Below are 19884 nucleotides of genomic sequence, written 5' to 3'. Positions count from 1 at the left end.
ACTGCATTGTTAAGCCATCCTAAGTCATGGTTTCCTGGACTAATGTACAGATTAGAAATCAGTTGTCCTTCTTTGAAAGTTGTAATATACTTCTCAGCTCAAAAAGTATATGAATTTTTTATTTATGCTTGCATACCTGTTAGTATCATAAATTGAACATTTAAGATAATATATGAAGTGTATGATAAATATAAATAGATATAGTGAAAATAAATATCAAAATGTTCAAACAGTTTAAAAGGATTTATAGATTGGTATGGAAACAGGATGAAACAGTTACATGAACGAACTCATATTAAACTGAGATGGATTGGAAATAGGTTGATGTTTCCATCCATCCTTATTGAAGACATCCTCCATCTTCCTGGAATGAGAACAAGAAAGAGAGAAAATACTTGGTATCATCAAAATCCTATTGTCAATCTACAGTCAGCCTTACGTTTTATGTAGATTTTAAACAACATGAAAAGATAAGCTGAAATTGTGCAGCACCTGAAAGGCCAAATGTCATGAGAATGAAGCCATCATCAGCACAATTCCTCTAAGCCCTCAGGGAAGATCCTGCCTAATAGCCTGTATATTTACACTCTCTTTAAATTCTAGTCCATAAGAACAAAGAACAAGAAAGGGTAGAATATACATCCTTGTGGTTTCAGCTGAGGAGGTAATGATGGGACCTAATATTCAGCAGCATAACCTGGGAAACATAGCTTGATAGTTTTCAGTTGTTATATACCTTGACTCTTGGCTTACCCCCAGGTGAACTCCTGGAGGTTTGTGAGCTCAGTCTGGACAAGATGGGTTCCGTGTTTGCAGACAGTAATGTTTACATGTTGCATATGATGTATCAGGCCATGGGAGTTTGTCTATACATGCAAGACTGGGAGGGTGCTTTGCGCTACGGGCAGAAGATTATTAAGCCATACAGGTATCTGACTTTTCCTCTTGTAACTTGTATAATATAATAGGTTGAAATATCTGTAAAGGAATACACCTAACTAAACACACCATTGGCTTCCATTTCAATGAACAAGGAAACAAATATATTTATAAATATATTGGTGTGTGAGTCAATATAAAATTGCCTAAGACAACATAAGGCATCATATGGTTATGATCAGCTGTCTTGAGATAACAACTTTTAATTACACATTTAGAAAGTTACACTGACATTTGATTAAAGATGTATAACAGAAACAAGAAACTTCTCTGGAAGATTAGATGAAAGGCTCTAGAGAAAGATCCAGTAATGCAGCTGGGAAGAGAAGCTCTGGATCTTGAGTATGTAAACAAACCCAGTGTGATTGAAATTTTATAAAGAACTTTATCCCCAGAGCCCATCAAGTGATAGGCTCTATGAGATCTATAAAAACTTTTTCTTGGATCTCTGACCTCTTCTGTCATAAGAGATCTCAAGTTTTTTGTTGTTCCTGTTTCTCCTTTTCCTATATATCATTACCCAGTCTGCCCAGTGTCTCATATTGTGATTATGACTGGTTGGGGTTCTGACCTCTTGCTTTCAGTGCCTTAGGAGTCATGGTATCAAGAATATTCACAGAGCTATTTTGATGTCACAGAATATGAAGCAGATTTGGCCCAGAAAACAGAACGTTAGGAGCGATATGCGTTTTGGCCTTAAGCACCATATAAGTTACTGATTTGGGAGATTTTCCTACACAATATATCCTTCATGAGGAGGACAATAACTCAGTCATACAGATGCTTTGCCTGCAAAAGGTCACAGCTTCATTTGCCAGCATTCCCAGTTAGGGCTGGAAAGATCGCTGTGTGAACTGGACTGTTGTTGTAGTATCAGGACAGAGCTATAGGGACTTCATATAAGGCAGCTTCCTATGCTCCTATGTTCCCCACATTTCCCTCCCTAATATGCCTGTTCATCCCTCTCTCCTCCACCAATGCTACAGCAACTGGTTGGTTTTCTATTTTGTTAAGGGCAATTAGGAACTAACAAAGTTGAGCAGAGTTTTAGAAGAGGAAGGCAGATTCTTGCAGCAGGCTTCTGGCAGCTCTGCAGGAGGCACTTCAGCAGGCTTTTCCAGCTAAAGAGGCATTTGGTTTGGAAAGAGATTTGATCAGCCTGAGATTTTAAAGAGCCACTGAGGTGTGGGCACTTCTGTAGGACACAGATAGGCAATCCGATTGCCTCCAGGTGCTTTGGAATACAGCTATCATAGTCTGCAGCCATCAAGAACAAAAGGAAAAGATTGTGGGAATTCCAGTCCAAAATCTAGAGGACCAGCTCACCTTCCATGTGGGAAGAACCAGTCTTTCTTTGAAATGGCAGACTTTTACAGTGCTGGTGTAAAAGTCTTTATACTTTGAGGTATTTTAGTTTTAAGGCCATAAACAAGATTGCTCTAAAAAGGCTAAATTTTGTAGCACATTGGCAGAGAAGCATCACCACTAGCATTGTAAGTCTCAGGAGGTGCCTGAGCCAGGAACCAGTAGGTTCCTCAGTAAATTATTGTCTTAGAGCATAATTTTCCCTCTAGCTGGGAGTACAGCTCTTTCTCTTTGAATCAGATGCCAGTATGAAGTCATAGATCAGCTGGCGGGGAGTGGCGATAGGGAAAGCACAACAGCACAGTCTTCCCCTGAGGCCGAAATCAGATTTATCACCCCTGATCCTTGCCTAGTTTTTATGGGCTCAGAGCCTAATTTCCTACGCTGGTTCAGGCTGGCTAAAAAACCACCATGGTCTGGTGTGCTAATACTTCAGCTGTTGGACTGCCTCCTCCCTGAATGGCTGCCTAAATGCATGGAATGTCCTGTAAAAATCATGATCTGTTGATCATCAGTTGACCAAAGTCCCTTCCATGAGAATACTGTGAAATATCCATTGTCTCTAAAGCAAAGGGGAATGTTTGCCCTCATGGTCAAATTAAGCTAAGCCGGAGCTGTTGTAGGTACATCTTGGATAACAAAGTTTGAGCTCTTTTACAAGCAAATGTGTGTTTATATTTTGCAGTAAGCACTATCCTTCTTATTCCCTCAATGTGGCATCTATGTGGCTAAAATTGGGAAGACTTTACATGGGCTTGGAAAACAGACCAGCTGGTGTTAAGGCTCTTAAGAAGGTACATTTACTTTCTTTGCAGAATACTGGTGTTAGTGTAAATTGAATTCTCGTGTCATGTATAGAAATGTTTTGCTTAGGAATATCTGTTTATTCTGAAGTGTTTTTGCATTATAATGTTCTTTGCTGTCCGTTCCTACTTGGAAGTAAGCCTCCTTGATTTCAGTGGGATCTACTCCCTGCTAAATGTATATAGAATCATACATGCAACTTCTGTATGCTACTGAGAGAATAAAAGTTGTCCTCCCATATCAGAATAATTAATTTTAGAACTCAGAATTCTAAAGATTGTTCAAGTGTATTTCTCATAGTTGCTCCAAATCTTCAGTTAAGGTGGTAGAGAGTTGCAGTTTAATTCATGCCTATGGGTTTTCCAACAAGATCCCTCACTGGAAAGTTGTTCTGAGTTTTTGTGGTTTTGTGTACAGTCAGGAGCTGTTCAGAAACTGAATGTTCTTGGCTGTGGTCAAAGCTGACATATGGCACCAAGCAGATTGCATTTCAGTAGCTAGTTTGAATGTTAGTGCATATGGTAGTCAAAATATTTTTTTCTCTGTGGCTTCACAAAAACCTGTGTGTTGGGAGGAAGGGTGTGCAAGCAATAGATATGGAGACACAGATTTTGCTTCCTTTTTCTCATTTTGGGGATGAAGCATTCTATGGGGGACAATTGCTAGGAATGCCTTCTGAGTATTAGTGGATCAGCATCCAGACAGCGATGACAAATGCTCTCTAGAAACTAGAGCAAAGATGAAAAGAAAGCTGGATTTCTAAGGTGATTCAGTATTCTTGGGTTAATGGAAGCAACTACTATAGAAAGAAGCTGACCTAAATTATACACCAGTCTTAATTTTCCATTTGGTCTTAATTCAAGAGGATAGTTTAGCTAAAACAAGTTGATGATTCATGTAGGACGAAGGCTGTTTACTCTCTGACTCTTGATAGTTTGCATGATTCCACCAAAATTGATTCATGGTTGATCTTGTTAATTTGCTTTAGAATTGACTTGAAATTTCTCCTTGGTGAATATTTTTGTATTGTCTGCCATGTTAGCTAATTCTGTGATCCCTCCATATAAGAAACAGCTGTTAAATAGCACCCATATTAATTCAGAACCTTGGGAAAGGTGCTGTGACAAACTGTCAGTTGTATCCTATCCTTGTTTAAATTTTATTATTAATGCTTTCCAGTGATGTGGAATTACATCAAAAAGATTTTTAAAATGTATATCAGATTCTAGTTGGCTGTGTTTTTCCAACTGAAAACACCTTCAGAGAAGCATCTGTAATATAAATTGCATTATTATTATTATTATTATTATTATTATTATTATTATTATTATTAAAATTTATATGCCACCCAACTCCCAGTGACTCTGGGCAGGTTAGTAATTGCTAAAAACATTTACAAGCAAGGAAACAACAACAACAAAAGAATAAAGATGGCAGAGATAACAAACCCCAGATGGGAACAAAGAAAAAGAAGAAAAGGGTCTTCAGTCACACTCACCAAAGGCCTGGACAAGAAGCCACATCTTCAGGGCCCTTTGGAACACCAGCAGGGTGAGGGCCATTTGAATCTCAGGGGGAACCTCATTCCAGAGAGCAGGCACTGCTACAGAGAAGGCACACTTCTGGGGTCCCAATAGATGGCATTGTTTAATCAAAGGAACCCAGAGTGCGCCAGTCCTGTCAGATCGGTTTGGCCAGGAAGATACTATGGGAGACAGACGGTCCCTCAAGTAACCAGGCCCTCTGCCATGTAGGGCTTTATAGGTAGTGACCAGCACCTTGAATTGCACCTGGAAGCAAACTGGCAAATGAGGCAGGCCCATCACTGCCCATACCGCTGCATTCTGGACCAGCTGAAGCTTCCAGGTGGTCTTCACGGGCAGCCCCATGTAAAGCACAATCTACATATATAATGACATCAGTCTAATGCTGTTCACTTTTGGTGGGCTTATTAATTGCACAGAGCAACTTGAAGAGTCAGGGTGAATTATTAATCCCTTTTGAAACTGCTTGCCGAACTATTAACTTCGATATTTGTCTACAGAAACATTTTAACTAAGTGGTTAATTCATTCTAGAAAAAAAGAAATCTTGAGAAAATGGCCAGTTTATAAGTGCAAGTGCAAGTACTTCCGTACAACTTGATTTGCTAGTCAGCATTTATAGGAGTTTAAAGTGCTGTTTTTTTGTCTATAATGTTTGAAATGCATTGGTCACTGCCTCCTAATCGTGGCACAATAGATTGCAAGAGTCTCAGCATAGATTAAAGCAGAGATACGTACCTGGTCACTTAAGTTATAGAGGAAGCATCACCCACTCGCATTGACTACCCAAACTCCATCTTGTAATATAGTTTTTTTTAATATAAACAGGCCCAAATGTGGCTTGAAACAGCCCTGGGCAAAAGTCCTCTTCCATTAAGTTTGGAACAGAAAAGCAGATATAATGTCATTTAACTTTTTGCTTGTCTGTGCCTTTCAAAAGAGCTCAGAGATCTCTTAGGATCAAAGGTGCTGGGTATAGAATACAGTTTGATACTTAGAATCAAATGGGCTGTTTTCAATGGGGGACATTTAAGAGGACAAAAACCAGTCAGAGGTTTCTGACTCTTTGGAATCCCCGATGAGCACATTTCATAAACCAAGGCTGTCTGAATCAATTGTATTTTTCCCCCTTTTGCAGGCAATCGCTATCATGGAGATAGCGCATGGGAAAGATCATCCATACGTTATAGAGATCAAAAAGGAATTAGAGGCCCACTGAGTCTTTGAATCTATGTAATCCTTCAACCTTTCTTTAAAAGCCTTGCTATGGAAACTTCAGGAGTGCTTTGAAAATTGATGTGGAATGAAAGCTTTTCTGTAAAATAATTGGAATGACAAACATGTGGTGCATTTGGGCCTTGCCTCTTCCATTCTCTGAGGTTTATGTGAAATATCTTAAGCCTTGATAAATTAATTCTAAATGCCTTTTCCTCCCTAAGAAAATGCCATGGTTTCACACAGCTAATGCCTTTGATTGATCATGTGCAGAAATGACCAGTTCTTTTCTCAACTGATTTTAATGTATTGTGTATCTTATGCAAAACAACTAATTAAATTTGGACAACCCTGCTTGACCCTGCTTGCTTGTTTGCCTCATTATTGTGATTTCGGTTTATAAAAAAATATTCTAGGTACCATTTTTGTAACTTTCAAATATAATTACACACCTTGCATCTCAAAAGTTAAAGTTCAAGAATATTATGTATACAACTTGATTGTTGTATATATTATGTGTCTATCATATGCTGATTATGCTTACCCAGGTTTGTGCTAATAATACATTTAGGGGTAATGAAAACTTCATATAATTTCTAAGTATCATAAATGGCTGATTGCTCATTGAAAGGATTGATAATTAAGCTCAAGCTCAGATACTTTGGTCACCTAATGCGAAGAGAGGACTCTTTGGAAAAGACCCTGATGCTGGGAAAGATTGAAGGCAAAAGGAGAAGAGGACGGCAGAGGATGAGATGGTTAGATAGCATCACTGAAGCAATGAGCATGAAACTGAGCAAACTCAGGGAGGCAGTGAAGGACAGGAAGGCCTGGCGCAATATGGTTCATGGGGTCACGAAGAGTCGGACATGACTTAACGACTGAACAACAAATAATCATAAATGGATGCATAACTTAACATGCCTGATATCATATGGAAAAACTGAGGTTTGATGATTATATATTCATGTTCTTTAATAGGTAGATGTTTTTTCATCTGGAAATGCATGTACTGTATCTTGTGGTTTAAAAAAAAGCATTAGCTGATACACATCTACATGTATTTTAAGAAGCAAACATTTGTCAAGTGCCTTCTGCTCGTTTGGCCATAAAACTACCAAACAGAATTCAATGCAGCTTGTCTACACAGAAGTTAAACCTTAAGAACGATCCTTTTCTGCCATGAATAGTAGCATTCAGTGCTTTGATACAACATGGGAAAGCGGCACATGATTATTCAGCATAATTTTGCCTCTTCCAATTTCAGCAATACATTCTCTTGAAACTTCAGAGATAAGGCTGATTGGTTAAACATTAAAAGTACATTCAGAGTAACTCTATGGCATATGTTTAATTGGAAACAAACTTGAGTGAATTGTAATTTCCAAGCAGATGGGCCATTTCTTCATACTTGATGCTTTCTTATAACACTACTTTAAACAAATGCTGATTGTTGGGTTATGTTATGTTTCAACAACAGATGAAAAGCTTTTCTCAAATCTCATTGCAGCAAGTGGATGGACAGCATTAAAACTAAAACTGCCGAGACAACTAATAATACTAGTCCCAAATGGAACTGTCTCTTGATTGCCTATAGTCACACAGTGGCTTGAGTGACAGAAATTATCATGAGTCCTTATTTGACCCTGACTGAGCTTGAAAAAGTTAAGCAGGGTTAGCCCTAGTTTGTTCTTACATGGGAGATGACCAGGAAGTCGTAGAACTGGAAACTACACTGGGAAATCCAAAAAATTGTTCTGGAACATTTTGGATTATCTGGAAGAAGATAATCATCACCCCTCTTGTACTGTTGCCAAAAACCTGCATGGTTGTCAGTAGCAAGAAGTTAAACCTGACTCGAGGCTGTGTTTATCTTTGTAATAATGGATTAGCACCACAGAGGACATATGAGATATTGTTTTTACATAATGTCCAAAAGTGCCTAAATAGTTTGAAGCATTTTTCCTTTTAAAAATTTTTAATCGTAAGTTGTGAGACCAGAAGATAGGACACCAGAGGGTATCTAGTGCCCGTGGTATGTTTCTATTTGTGAGGAATCAAGGTGTGAAAGTTCTATCTTCCTTGATCTGAAACAAGATACATCTTGCCACTTATATTCTTAATTCTTTTCTTTCTCTCTTGAAAGCTATGCATCTCCCTGCTCCACCGGCCCACCATTTTCAGCAGTGTCTGCAGTTACATGTACAGTTATTCTACAGTGTCATTTATATAGTGCCTTCTCCCACTCCTGATCTGGAAAATGCTAACGATTCCCTCGCCATTTTTAAACTCTGTCTTAGGAGGATTAGAAATAGCATACTGATTCATCTTTGAATAAGGTATACAAATCAAGATGCCTTTTAATTTTGTAATTTTGTGTCTGCTTGTGTGTAAGTTAAAAATAAAGTCTATCTCTTTGGACTTGAATTCTTTGGAAGTAGTTATTTCCTACTTTGCTGAAACTCATTAAATTTTCTGAGCTCTGCGGATGCTAGTTCTCAGGAGAAAGTATGGGAACTTGTGGCAAATAAGTCTCTCCAACCTTCCCTCTCTCCATACCACCTTTAAAATGGTTTTCCCTGGTTGACCTACATCATGGAAGCTTATAGCACATACCAGGACCTGGAAAAAGGTTTGTAGTGCTTCCTGAACTATTGCAGACAAGTCATCAACACTGTTTTATTGTTGATGTACAACTTGAAATAAAGACAGGTTTAATGGAATAGGTGAGATTTATAACCTTGGAGGATCATATTAAAAAGCCGGGCATTCAGCTACTTCTACACAAACTTAACTAGGCAAATTTAACTGCTGTCTTTTCTCATTCAGCACACATTCTTGTGATTACACAGAGCAATCTGACTGTAAGCTAATCCAAGTCTGATGTTCATGAGCCTAATTTTAGAGTAGGTATCTTTTAAGTTACTTCAGAAAAACTATTTGAATTTCCATCATTCTCCTTGCCTGGAAAATGTGTGGTAAAATGTATGGACAATCTAGCCCAGAAAGTAGTAAAAATGAGAAGTTATGTATGTATGTATTCACATACACATATCCATATGTACACATTAGTAGTTACAAATCTTCACATGATAAAATTACAAAAGCATGACAACATAATAAAAAAACTAATTTACAGTCCCTAAAATATCAAAACCAATTAAGACATATGCAATAGCATACTGTCCAACATTGTCGGTAAAACAATTCAATTTAACTTTCAAAATTTACATATTATCTGCTTAGGTAAAGATCAGATTTACAGTATTGCTCAGACTGTGTTCAGCTTCTTTCACAACACTCTCAGCTGATATGTTTTAAAACCCTTCTTAAATATGTTAAGCAGCTTCCCCCTGCCCCGCCCTCAGGGATTCAGATGGCTCCAACCCTGTTAGTTTTTCCACAAGGCACCAAAGACCTGTTTCCCCAGGCACTTGGGTCGCGGGGGGTGGGTGGGTAGATGAGCTCTGCTACTAGTGATGGTGAGTGAGATTAACAGTGTGTCCTTAGGCAGCAGGGGGTTAGGTTTGGCAAGTTTGTTTTATTTAATCTTGTAAGCTGCCCAGAGTCCCTGGGGCTGCTACATAAATCATAGATAGGTAGATTGATATAGCATTTTTCTTAGTGACTCACCGGTTGTACAGAATTGCACCATATCGAAGCTACAAAATAGTCACACCCAATATTTTCAAATCAATATGCTGATTGTTAGAAAGTTGAGAAAAAGTTTTATTGCATAATAGGAAGGCTAAGCATAATCTTTTACAAAACAAAGCTTGAATCAAATTTTTCTTACATTGCAAATATTTACAAAAAGGCAGTGTAAGGTGTAAAAAACATATTGCAATTATATGCTGAAGAAAATTTTATAAAAACCAAAGGAAAGAGGAAAAAGTGCAAAATACTGTCAAAAGTCAATTGCTTCTATACAAAAGAAACCAACAAGCAAAAGCTTATGTACTGATACAAGTATAAAATGGCATGCATAGGTTTTTTTTAAGGCTTTCAATGGTTCAAAACAATGGGAGATGGGTTATGGCAGCCATAGTGAATTGGTAAAATTACTGAACTTAATGGTTTACAAAATGCATATATAAGAAGTAATAAGTTTTTTTCAACAATGGCTCTGGAGTTAAATCCACAATGCAATTCTCAACTGATGCATAAAAATACTGCAGTAAATGAGAATAAAAACAATCCAGTGATGCAAAACATATTTAGTGTGTTAATTTCTGTAACACAAATCAGATATGGGTTATATTTGGTACAATTTAGGAACATCTGCATATATAGCCTGTTTGTGAAATATCCACTCAAGATACTTCCTTTTATATAAAAAGAGAAAGTTCCCATTGGGGGTGATCTCAGCAGGCTATTAATTATTGTTACTCTGCATCTCCTAATGTTACTAATGCCTTTTAGAACTGAATAGCAGCATACACACACACAATTCAGAAAAACAATGGCAGTGGTAAATTCATTTCTAGACAAAGAAGTGATTCTGATTCTACTGCTGGAATGGACATTTACGTGTAGTTCTTATTTTTTCCAAAAGGAAATATTCCAGAATGGCATTCAAGGCAGCTTGCAAACCTCTGTAACATGCTTATAAAAACAGAAAAATTAAGACAAATAAAAGCCATTTGAAACATATCGATAAAGCAGGAGAAGTCTAACACATACAGCACAGAAGTGCATTTTTTAAAAGGTTAATAACCAACCAACCAACCAACCAACATAATTACTTCGGAGAGCTACCTTTAGTGCAGCACAGCATTTTCCAACTGCTGCATGATGGCCCATTATTCAGCAGCTCCTCTGCCACCTAATTACTAAGCAATGGCCAAGGAGACATGCCACCTTTCAGATGTAGTGCTTCTAGGACAGAAGGCTGTGATTTTAGAACTGGAAACCCCTCTCAACATTTTTTAGGAGTTTGAGTTTCCTTGTCTTCTTTTGGAAGGGTCTATTTTTTTTTTAAAAAAAAAAACACCTTTCATACAACTTGCACAACACTTTCCAAAATGTGAAATTTGTGCCACCAGTTTTCAGCAGTCCTGGCCAGAAAGGCTGGGGGACATAAACAAGGGGCTATTGGCAGCTCTGGAGCTGTGCATGGTCCATCTTTGTCCTGGGACGTGAAGCTTAAAGCTGAAACTCAATGTGGTTCTTTCTGTGGTTTATTAACTGTAAGGTGTAAATCCGTAAAATGAATTATGTTTCAAATATATAATGGTGATATATCTAACTATCACGGCTTGGGGTTTTCTTGGGTTTTTCACCAAATAAAAATGACTTCCAACGTACCGATGACTATGGGGTCATCCTTTACAAATTTCTGTAAGCCAGAAACATTTTTGTTAACTGCTTGACAGAACTTCCAGTATTAAATTGACTTGTCAATGAAATCTTTCCCAGCTGAAACCATGCTTTGGATTACAGGAGACTTTTGCCTTATTTTGCTGAAGAAACAGTGTGTGTTGTTATAAAAACAAATAGAATAATTGAATTAGAGACTGACACAAATTCACACATACTCTATAAGCCTAACAAAGGTGACAAAACTGCAATGATGTGAGTTAAAATGCTTCCTTACTATGGAAAGTGATTATATCCTAATTACTGAACAGAAATGATGTCAATTTCATTTGCATTTTACATGCCAACATTTAAAAAGCTGAAATAATTGAGTGCAAGATCATAGCACCTACCAATTTAAAAATGATTTGAGGACAAGGTTTGGAGATTTGTGTCCTTTCACACTTCAGAGCTACAATGGAAGTTATCATGAGTAGGCATTCTAAAAATATCTACATCAATATAAGAATGGGTCTGGTGTTGAACGATCTGAAAACGTGATGCACGATGGAGTGCAGGTGAGGGAGCCCCTTCCACCATTGTCCAGGCAAAATGCACTGTAACTCTAAACATCTTAAAAAAAAAATTGAAAACCTTTCTAGACACATAATCGTGGTAGCCTTTGTTCTGCTCCAAGATGTAGGCTCTACCCCACGAATGTCTGAAACATACTGGGCAGCGTAAATATAATACTGATTTAAAAGTAGCTTAACTGCATCATTTGATGTCATGTACCCAACCATAATGAACTGCACTTATTATGGAGGAATCTCAGTCTTCAAGGTAATGGGGAGTTGTAAGTGGATTTTTACTTAGTAATGCTTTCTGACACTGTTTAAGAATTGAACTGTTGTGTTTGTTGTAGAACAACTTTATACATATAGGCAATGTCTAGCTTAGATTTAAAAAAATCTGAATGTAGAAATATGCTGCCAAAATATTAAAGCACAGAAGGGATTATATTGATAAGGCAACCAACATCACCATCAACAACTAGAAAGGATAAAGGAAATTTATCCAACCAACCTAAACACTAGTAGCAATAATACTAGATGAATATCCCTCGTGAGTGATTTTAGGAACACAATCAGATAAAAAGGTGTGTATCTTCAGTAGCTGGGTCCTTATCATAGCTTTCTGGATTTAGAAAATAGTAGTGCCAATTATGGTTGCAACTTAGGGCTGCAATGCTTATGGGAAAAGAGATCTGTGACAAGGTAACAGGGGGGTCCATAAGGAGAAAAGGTCAAAAAGTAAAGATGGTGGCCACAACTGTGTAATCAAAGCCTGGCTCTTTTTCATGCATGCTGAGGCCACAATTTTGATTACCTCCCAAGGATTCTCTCCAGGGCAGTCTTATTTTCTAGTCAGAGCATTCCAACGCTTGACGTGCTAGTTGACATTTCCAGTATCCTGCCAGCAAACCACCACCAGTAAAGAACATAAGCAGTGCCCTGTTGGATCAGACCCATGGCCCATCTAGTCCAGCAGTTTGTTCTCACAGTGGCCAACCAACTGCACAGGGAAGCCCACTAGTCTCCCAGCAGATGGCTTCCAGAGACAGTCACATGGCCATTAAGGCTAATAGCCATTTATCCCATGACTTCCATGAATTGGGCCAACCCTTTTTTGAAGCCAGCCAAGCTGGTAGCCAGCACCACATCTCATGGCAAAATTTATAACCCTAGCTTACCTCTCATTGCAAGCAACATGAGAGGAAAAATTTAGACCAGTTCAAGAGTTAGTCTGAATCACTCTTTCTTTCTTCCTCTCTGACAGAGTTGGAGGCATAATGGGACACTGGGAGAATTTAGAATCTGTATCCATTCTTATGCTTCTGCCTTTTGAATGAATAGTTGTTTTTGCTGAGAGGAGAAAGGAGTGGAATTTATGCCACTTTTCGCCTGAGATTACATCTTTCTTTCTGATCTTATTTGGATCTCAGAGAAGGATACTATCTTGTGGCTTCTAGTGGCAATCCTGGGAGCTATAAAACTGCAGTCCTGGTCCTACACTACTTTGAGCCTGGAAAATCAACACTATGGATTATATCTGAAAGCCAATTCGGAGCAAATTAATATATCCAAATAAAAATTCCTCCTTATAGTGAATCCCACTATGGAACCTAACTGCTATATTTATTTGAGACATTTTGTCTTTTGATCAAGAGACCTACAAAAGTAGTACAGAATGTGCTAACATCACTTTAATAAATACAACATAAAATTAAGGTAGAGAGCCAGTTTGGTGCAGTGGTTAAGGCATCAGGCTAGAAACTGAGAGACTGTGAGTTCTAGTCCCGCCTTAGGCATGAAGCCAGGTAGGTAACCTTGGGCCAGTCACTCTCTCAGCCCTAGGAAGGAGGCAGTGGCAAACCACTTCTGAACATCTTGCCAAGAAAATTGCAGGGACTTGTCCAGGCAGTCACCATGAGTCAAAAACTGACTCGAAGGCACCAAAAAAAAAAAGAAAAAAAAAGAGGTATGGGAAGCACTAGCATCTTGAAATACAGAACCAACATTTCCAATCTGTGTGCACCAAAAAAGGGCATAAGTTAGCAAATACAAATTTCTAAGAAAAAACAGCTACAAGGTTTATTTATTTGTTGTTGTTTTAAAGAATGCCCCAAGTATAAATTGGGAAGAGTGAGCTTCTTCTATCCTGGAGTTGTAAAGTTTTGGCATATCAGCAGAAAATGCTCATTCTCAGGAAGTTCTCCATAGTACGACATTTGGTAGAGGCTTTTCAGAAATAAGGGTTTTAAGCATGAGTAGGCAATATAGCAGCCATGGATAATACAATTCTTACTAAAGCTTTAAAGAAATTGCACAATGGGAGTAATCTTGGGAAATAACTGAAATCTTGCAAGATTTCATTAATTTAGCATAAGATCTTACCAATCTTCCATCAGTTCTCATTAACAACTCAAGAGATCAAACTGAAGTCTCACAAGAAGTTCACAATTATTTACTGGTGTCTGTGCCACTGTGGAGGATTATGCAATAGCACACAGGTATGCAAAACGTCGCCAAACTTGACTTAAAAGTTCAGAGCAATTCATATAAAGAAAAGACATTCTAGATATACAGTCCAGATCATTTATAACTATATGGAAATCAAGTACGCTTCAACCCCATTATTTCAAAACCTGTATTATATACACTTCATAATCTTTCTCAGTCATCACCCAAGCTACGTATCTGTAAGAACTCTGCCATGTATAGAATGTGTTACAGTAATTTAATGAGGATGACTCAAAAAAGTGAATCGTTCTGGTTAGACTGGAACTATCCAAGGAGTGGCACTAACAAACCAATTGCCTCCAATGTACACATGCTTCCATGGGCCACAAGATATTTCTGTTATGTGATGCAACCTCTCTACAACAGCTGGGGAGGAAAGTTATGAAGTGTACATTGTCAGATATTGCCATCCTTGACAACATTAATTTGCTTGGGATGATATAAACCTTGACTATTTATTTTGTCTATAAACCCATAGTTAATTAACTATTTATATTAACTCACAAGTTAGACAAGAGGAACTTTATAATTTTTACTTAGCTTTTTCTGAAATTAACTAGCTTAATTTAAACCAGAATTTTGGTTCAACAGGCCATACATCTGCTAATGTGAAAGTTAGTTTTGATTTATCCCAGAACCTGAGTGAATATTAGATCCAATGTAAACGCTAGGAAAGGGAATATAGGGGCATTCTTCAACCTGATGCTCACTAATACATTTGAGTACTAATGTCTTGGAGGAGACGCGGTGGTGCAGTGGCTTAATGACGCTGAAAGTTGCCGGCCAGAAATGGTCGACACTTCAGCGGTTCGAGCCCAGCTCTGCACAGCAGAGCGAGCTCCTGCTTCCTCCCCAGCTCCTGCCAACCCAGCAGCTTGAAAACTTACGTGAGTAGATAAATGGGCACTCTCACCCCAGTGGGAGGAAAAATGCTGGCGGTGCTTGCACAGGAGACGGGAGCAGTTGCTGGTAACGCAGAAGCCGTGCACGCCCGAAAAAGGCGCAAAGCAACAGAAGCCCCGCCTCCTGCGCTCACCATCTGGGCTCTGCTCTAGGAAGGAGGCAATGGCAAACCACTTCCAAAACACCTTGCCTTGAAAACTGCAGGGACTCGTCCAGGCAGTCGCCACAGAATTGGTAATGATTGAGTGTGGATAAAAAAAAAAAAAAAAAACAGTGTCTTAATCTAAACCTGCTTGCAACTGAACTCCCATTCATCTCTCTATGCCAGTGTTTCTCAATCTTAGCAACTTTAAGATGTGTGAACGTTAACTCCCAGAATTCCCCAGCTAGCATGCTGGCTGGAGAATTCTGGGAGTTGAAGTCCACACATCTTAAAGTTGCCAAAGTTGGAAAACACTGCTCTATACTATCTAGTTCAGGAACAGGGACCACAGAATTGCCCCTTGAAGCATTATAATACTCTAAAATCAATTACAGTTGTTGTTGCTTTAAAAAAAAAAAAACAGCTATCCTTGGATATATTCCTTAAAATAAGTTCTTTCTTAAAAGATTAATCATTAAGATCATTAATACAATCAGCTAAGTTTTGTCTTTACTGGGTGACAGTAAATTAACACTGAATTCTGCAAATATTAACAAAATAAAGCAAGCTTCTGATGCTGTTGTTACTGCTGACAGTCATTAAAGTTTGACCAAGACTTTTTCGAGTTAAGCTTATTAAGGTCAAACCTAATATGAAAATCACACTAAAATAATATGTGCTTTAATAGTCTTAAAAGCTCCCTTTGAACATCATCCCTCTTTTTAGTCATGGTGTGAAAATGGTTCATTATTATATTAGTAACTATGTGGCTTGGTCCTGAGCATTTTTCTTTAATTGCAGAAAGCTCTCCTTTGCAATTTTGTGTGCAAGATAGGTATACACTGTGACAAAAAGCCTTGGCAATGACTCATCAACACTTTCCTTTTAGCATCCATTATGCCTGCTTATTAAGTAAGTTCTTTTTGTTTGCACACTTCCAGAACAGCCAAGACTATACCCATTACAAGCTAAATCTCAGACTAATCAGACCTTGGAGGGGATTATTTTCCCTATCTAACTCCCTACCTGTCAGGCCAAATAGAGCAATGGGACTTGACAGCTCTGGTTTCAAACTTAATTCATCATTAGGAAATTATTCAAAAAACTATAATGAGATAACTAATTTAATACACTTTGCTTCAAGGTTTATTCCTTGGCCAGCTTCCCAGATACAAAGCGTCTCTGTTCAATTATCACGCAGATGCCACTAAAAGACTTTAAATGGTTTCAGCTAATTTAACAAGAGATATGTTGGCATTGGCAAAGATATGCTGGACTGGAAACTGCACACTAAAGAAATAAGAGTCTCTAAAGGAACATCAGCAGAAGACATTCTCCACATATTCTTTCCCTAAACATTTAGGGTGGCTTGAATTCTGTCTTTTTCTTAGCAAGACTGGTGTGAAGTACAATTGATCAGTGATTTAGAGTAACATATGAAAACAGTGAAATAGGTTAAACCTATCCATATATACTTAGAAATAAATCCTTCTGAGTTCAATGGGACTTGCTTGCAGGAACATATAGACAAGACTGCAGGCTTAATCCCTAAGAAGTAGCTACCCAGTTAGATGTGCAGAGTTTTTTCTAGAAGTATATATTATACTATGTAAAATATAGCATAATACAAATATAGATAAAATGCAGGTGTCAAACATTACTTTATGAGATATTCTCCCCATCTAACATACAGAGAATGCCTCTTCTATTCTAAGATATTATTGCCATGTCACTTTGGATGTTTGTCTAAAGGAAGTGTGCTGTAGAAAGTGTGATTGGTGCTTTGATATCATTCTTTTGATGTATATTCAACTTTAATCCATACTTTAGTCACGAAAGTAACTACACATTTTTAAAAATCTCTACTTTTCTTACATTTTTGGGGTAGTTAGATGATTTGAATAGGGGATGCGGTGGTGCAGCGGCTTAATGATGCTGAAAGTTGCCGGCCAGAAATGGTCGATGCTTCAGCGGTTCGAGTCCAACCTTCGTGTTAACAGGGTGAGCTCCTGTTTCCTCCCCAGTTCCTGTCAACCCAACAGTTCGAAAACTCATGTGAGTAGATAAATGGGTACTCTCACTCCGGTGGGAGGAAAAATGCTGGTGGCGCCTTGCAAAAAGGAGTTGGGAGCAGTTGCTGGTAAGCGTGAAAAACCGGGCGCGCCCAAAAAGGGCACAAAGCAACGGAAACCCCGCCTTCTGCACTCGCCAGCTGGGCTCTGCTCTAGGAAGGAGGCTCTGGCAAACCACTTCCGAAACACCTTGCCTTGAAAACTGCAAAGGACTTGTCCAAAGCAGTCACTGCAGAGTCGGTAACGACTGAGCGCAGATTAAAAAAAAAAAGATGATTTGAATGTGCCTTAGCTCCATACAGCCTGTAGCCCAGCCTTAGCACAACAGCTATTGCCTAATTTAGAGATTTTTTAGGGGAAAAAAATCAAAAATAAATTTTTTTAAAAAGCAACAGAAGATTATTATATATAAAAGCCATATGAAAAGTGGGCTATAATAATTCAATGTCAGAGGAATGTTTATGATGGGCAATCATATTGTTCAGTGAAAAAAAAATCATTTGAATCAGGACCTTGGAGAGCGACAGCAAATCAGAGTAGATGCTGCTGGGCTAAATGGGCCAATTATTATGTGCCATCAAGTCACTGTCGACTCCTAGAGACCACATAGGTAGATTTTCTCCATGATGATCTGTCTCTAGCCTGATCTTTCAGGGGCAATGGACCAACAGTCTAATTCAATATAAGGTAGCTTCTGATATGGAGATGATTAAAAACCATTGTGAATCCAAAGAATGGACTGTAGCAACACAAAAGAGCCTGCAGACACTTAGGTCACAAACTACTAGAACATTCTCCTACACAAGCAGTATTAAATCAGTAACAGTTAGTATTCCCTATTCATTTAAATTGATGTTTTTAAAATACTTTGAACTGTCATGTCCTTATACTTGCTGCCCTAGGCTACAGATAGCTATTGGCTTATCCGTAATTGGACATAGAATTAATCTCAAAAGCTCTCTGCAAGTTACCTAGTAAGATATCTAGAAAGAGCTACACAATACTTCCTCATATATACTTCTCCTTTAGAAGGAGAGAGAAAAGAGAGGAAGTCCGAGAACGAGTGACTATTGGTACACTTTCAGCATGTACCAACAGAATATTTTATCAAAATGTGGCCATCAACAAAAAAAATCCTCAGGTTTACTCTATATGATTCAAAGAATAGCCTGACTTGAAAAACTCCCCTGATCTGGCTATTTCACATCATGGGTATGCAGGGCTCTATTTCCAGACTCAAGGTACATCATCAACTGTAGGACTTAGGACTGATTAGATTTCTCTGGGACCCTACAAGAAAACTCCTAGAATGGATCTCATTCCAGTATTTGGGCTATTGTATAGCTTCAGAGATAAAAGTATTGCTACTATCCATCATCAAGCTAATATGATCATTCCTGCTTAGTACTGAACCCTTGGAATTTTGAGGTTATTGGAAATCCCACTGCTATTCTGTAAGGCACTGCATGTATCATAGAGCTTGTTCCTTCTCAATAATATTATGGACATATATCTGCTTTCAAATTTGAACAAAAGCCAGATACTTTTAAGTTGTTTTTTCTTCTATGTGCACAGCCCTGAAAACAGATTGCTAAATACTCTTTCCATAAAAATAAAATAGAATAAAATAAAATAGCAAAGCTGCCTTGCATGTCATATAGAAATGCAATGGTCAAGAGAACATCTCCAGATAGGATTATCTTCCCTCCTAAAGTCAGATTATAATTTAGAGATGTGTCAAACCTGGTTTGATCATTTTAAGGTCACCCCCATGTTCCACAAATTAAGAAAGTTCACATATCATTAAAAAAAATAAATTATCTCATACAAAATCATCTGCAAGAAGAACAAAGTGTCCTTATTGTTGAAGCAATTTTGATCAGGTGTCACAAAATACTGCAAAACAAGAAGCTTTGTAGAAGGGGTGATACTCCGCCAAACCTAAAAGGCTGTCTAGATCAGTGAACAAAAAGATGCTGTGTCTCTTCTGAAGATGTTAAATGAGCCTGGAATTTTGTAGAAATAAGATGAGGACTTGATAGACAAATTTATACTGTGCGATAGTTTGGATCATGAACATTCTCTGTTCCCTCAGATGTTGAAGCATCACTGGAACATCTACTTTCTGCAAAGTGGAAGAGAAAACTCATAACAATATTCTCTACAGTAGAGCTAAACAAAATAATGTAGGATTCATAAATCTATTACATTTGCTTTCCTCAAAATCTCTCATTTTTCAATTCTTACTCTGCACCATTTTACCCATTTCCATATCAGTTAATGGCTTTTTTTCCCCTGGACATTACAACAGTAGGAGAAATATGAATATTGAAGAACAACTGAGTCCAGATTTGTGTACTGACTTAGGAAGTATGAATCTAAAATGAAACTGGACAACATCATTCTCCTTCCCTATGGATTAGAAATCCACTCAGTTTCATTTCTCTTGTGATCTAGCATCACAGTTATGTAAGATGTTTCTTTATTCATGGGAAGAGTTTCCAGGTGAAAGAATAAACA

General features: G+C 38.1%; 2 protein-coding genes across 5 annotated transcripts in view; one reads left to right on the top strand and one right to left on the bottom strand.

Moving 5' to 3' along the window:
- Window positions 1-6230, top strand: part of SMYD2 (SET and MYND domain containing 2) — a 63603-nt gene extending 57373 nt beyond the window's left edge. For both annotated transcript variants that reach the window (XM_088146737.1, XM_088146736.1), the window contains exons 10-12: window positions 754-928; window positions 2990-3098; window positions 5790-6230. In XM_088146737.1, coding sequence (XP_088002863.1) covers window positions 754-928; window positions 2990-3098; window positions 5790-5870 — 365 coding nt within the window. In that variant the 3' untranslated portion in view covers window positions 5871-6230. The remainder of the gene's footprint in view (window positions 1-753; window positions 929-2989; window positions 3099-5789) is intronic.
- PTPN14 (protein tyrosine phosphatase non-receptor type 14) overlaps window positions 1-19884 on the bottom strand; it is a 161378-nt gene that overhangs the window by 11533 nt on the left and 129961 nt on the right. For 2 of the 3 annotated variants that reach the window (XM_088146725.1, XM_088146728.1), the window contains exon 19: window positions 10850-19489. The exons of the other annotated variant lie outside the window; for it this stretch is intronic. In XM_088146725.1, coding sequence (XP_088002851.1) covers window positions 19361-19489 — 129 coding nt within the window. In that variant the 3' untranslated portion in view covers window positions 10850-19360. Of the gene's footprint in view, window positions 1-10849; window positions 19490-19884 lie in introns of those variants that run through there. 3 annotated transcript variants of the gene reach the window in all.

This window comes from Python bivittatus, unplaced genomic scaffold (assembly GCF_059951505.1).
Source record: "Python bivittatus isolate LINGU-HERP-01145 unplaced genomic scaffold, Pbiv_v1 ctg000020_np1212, whole genome shotgun sequence".
In the NCBI taxonomy this organism is placed as follows: domain Eukaryota; kingdom Metazoa; phylum Chordata; class Lepidosauria; order Squamata; family Pythonidae; genus Python; species Python bivittatus.
This window is presented reverse-complemented; position numbering and strand designations above follow the sequence as displayed.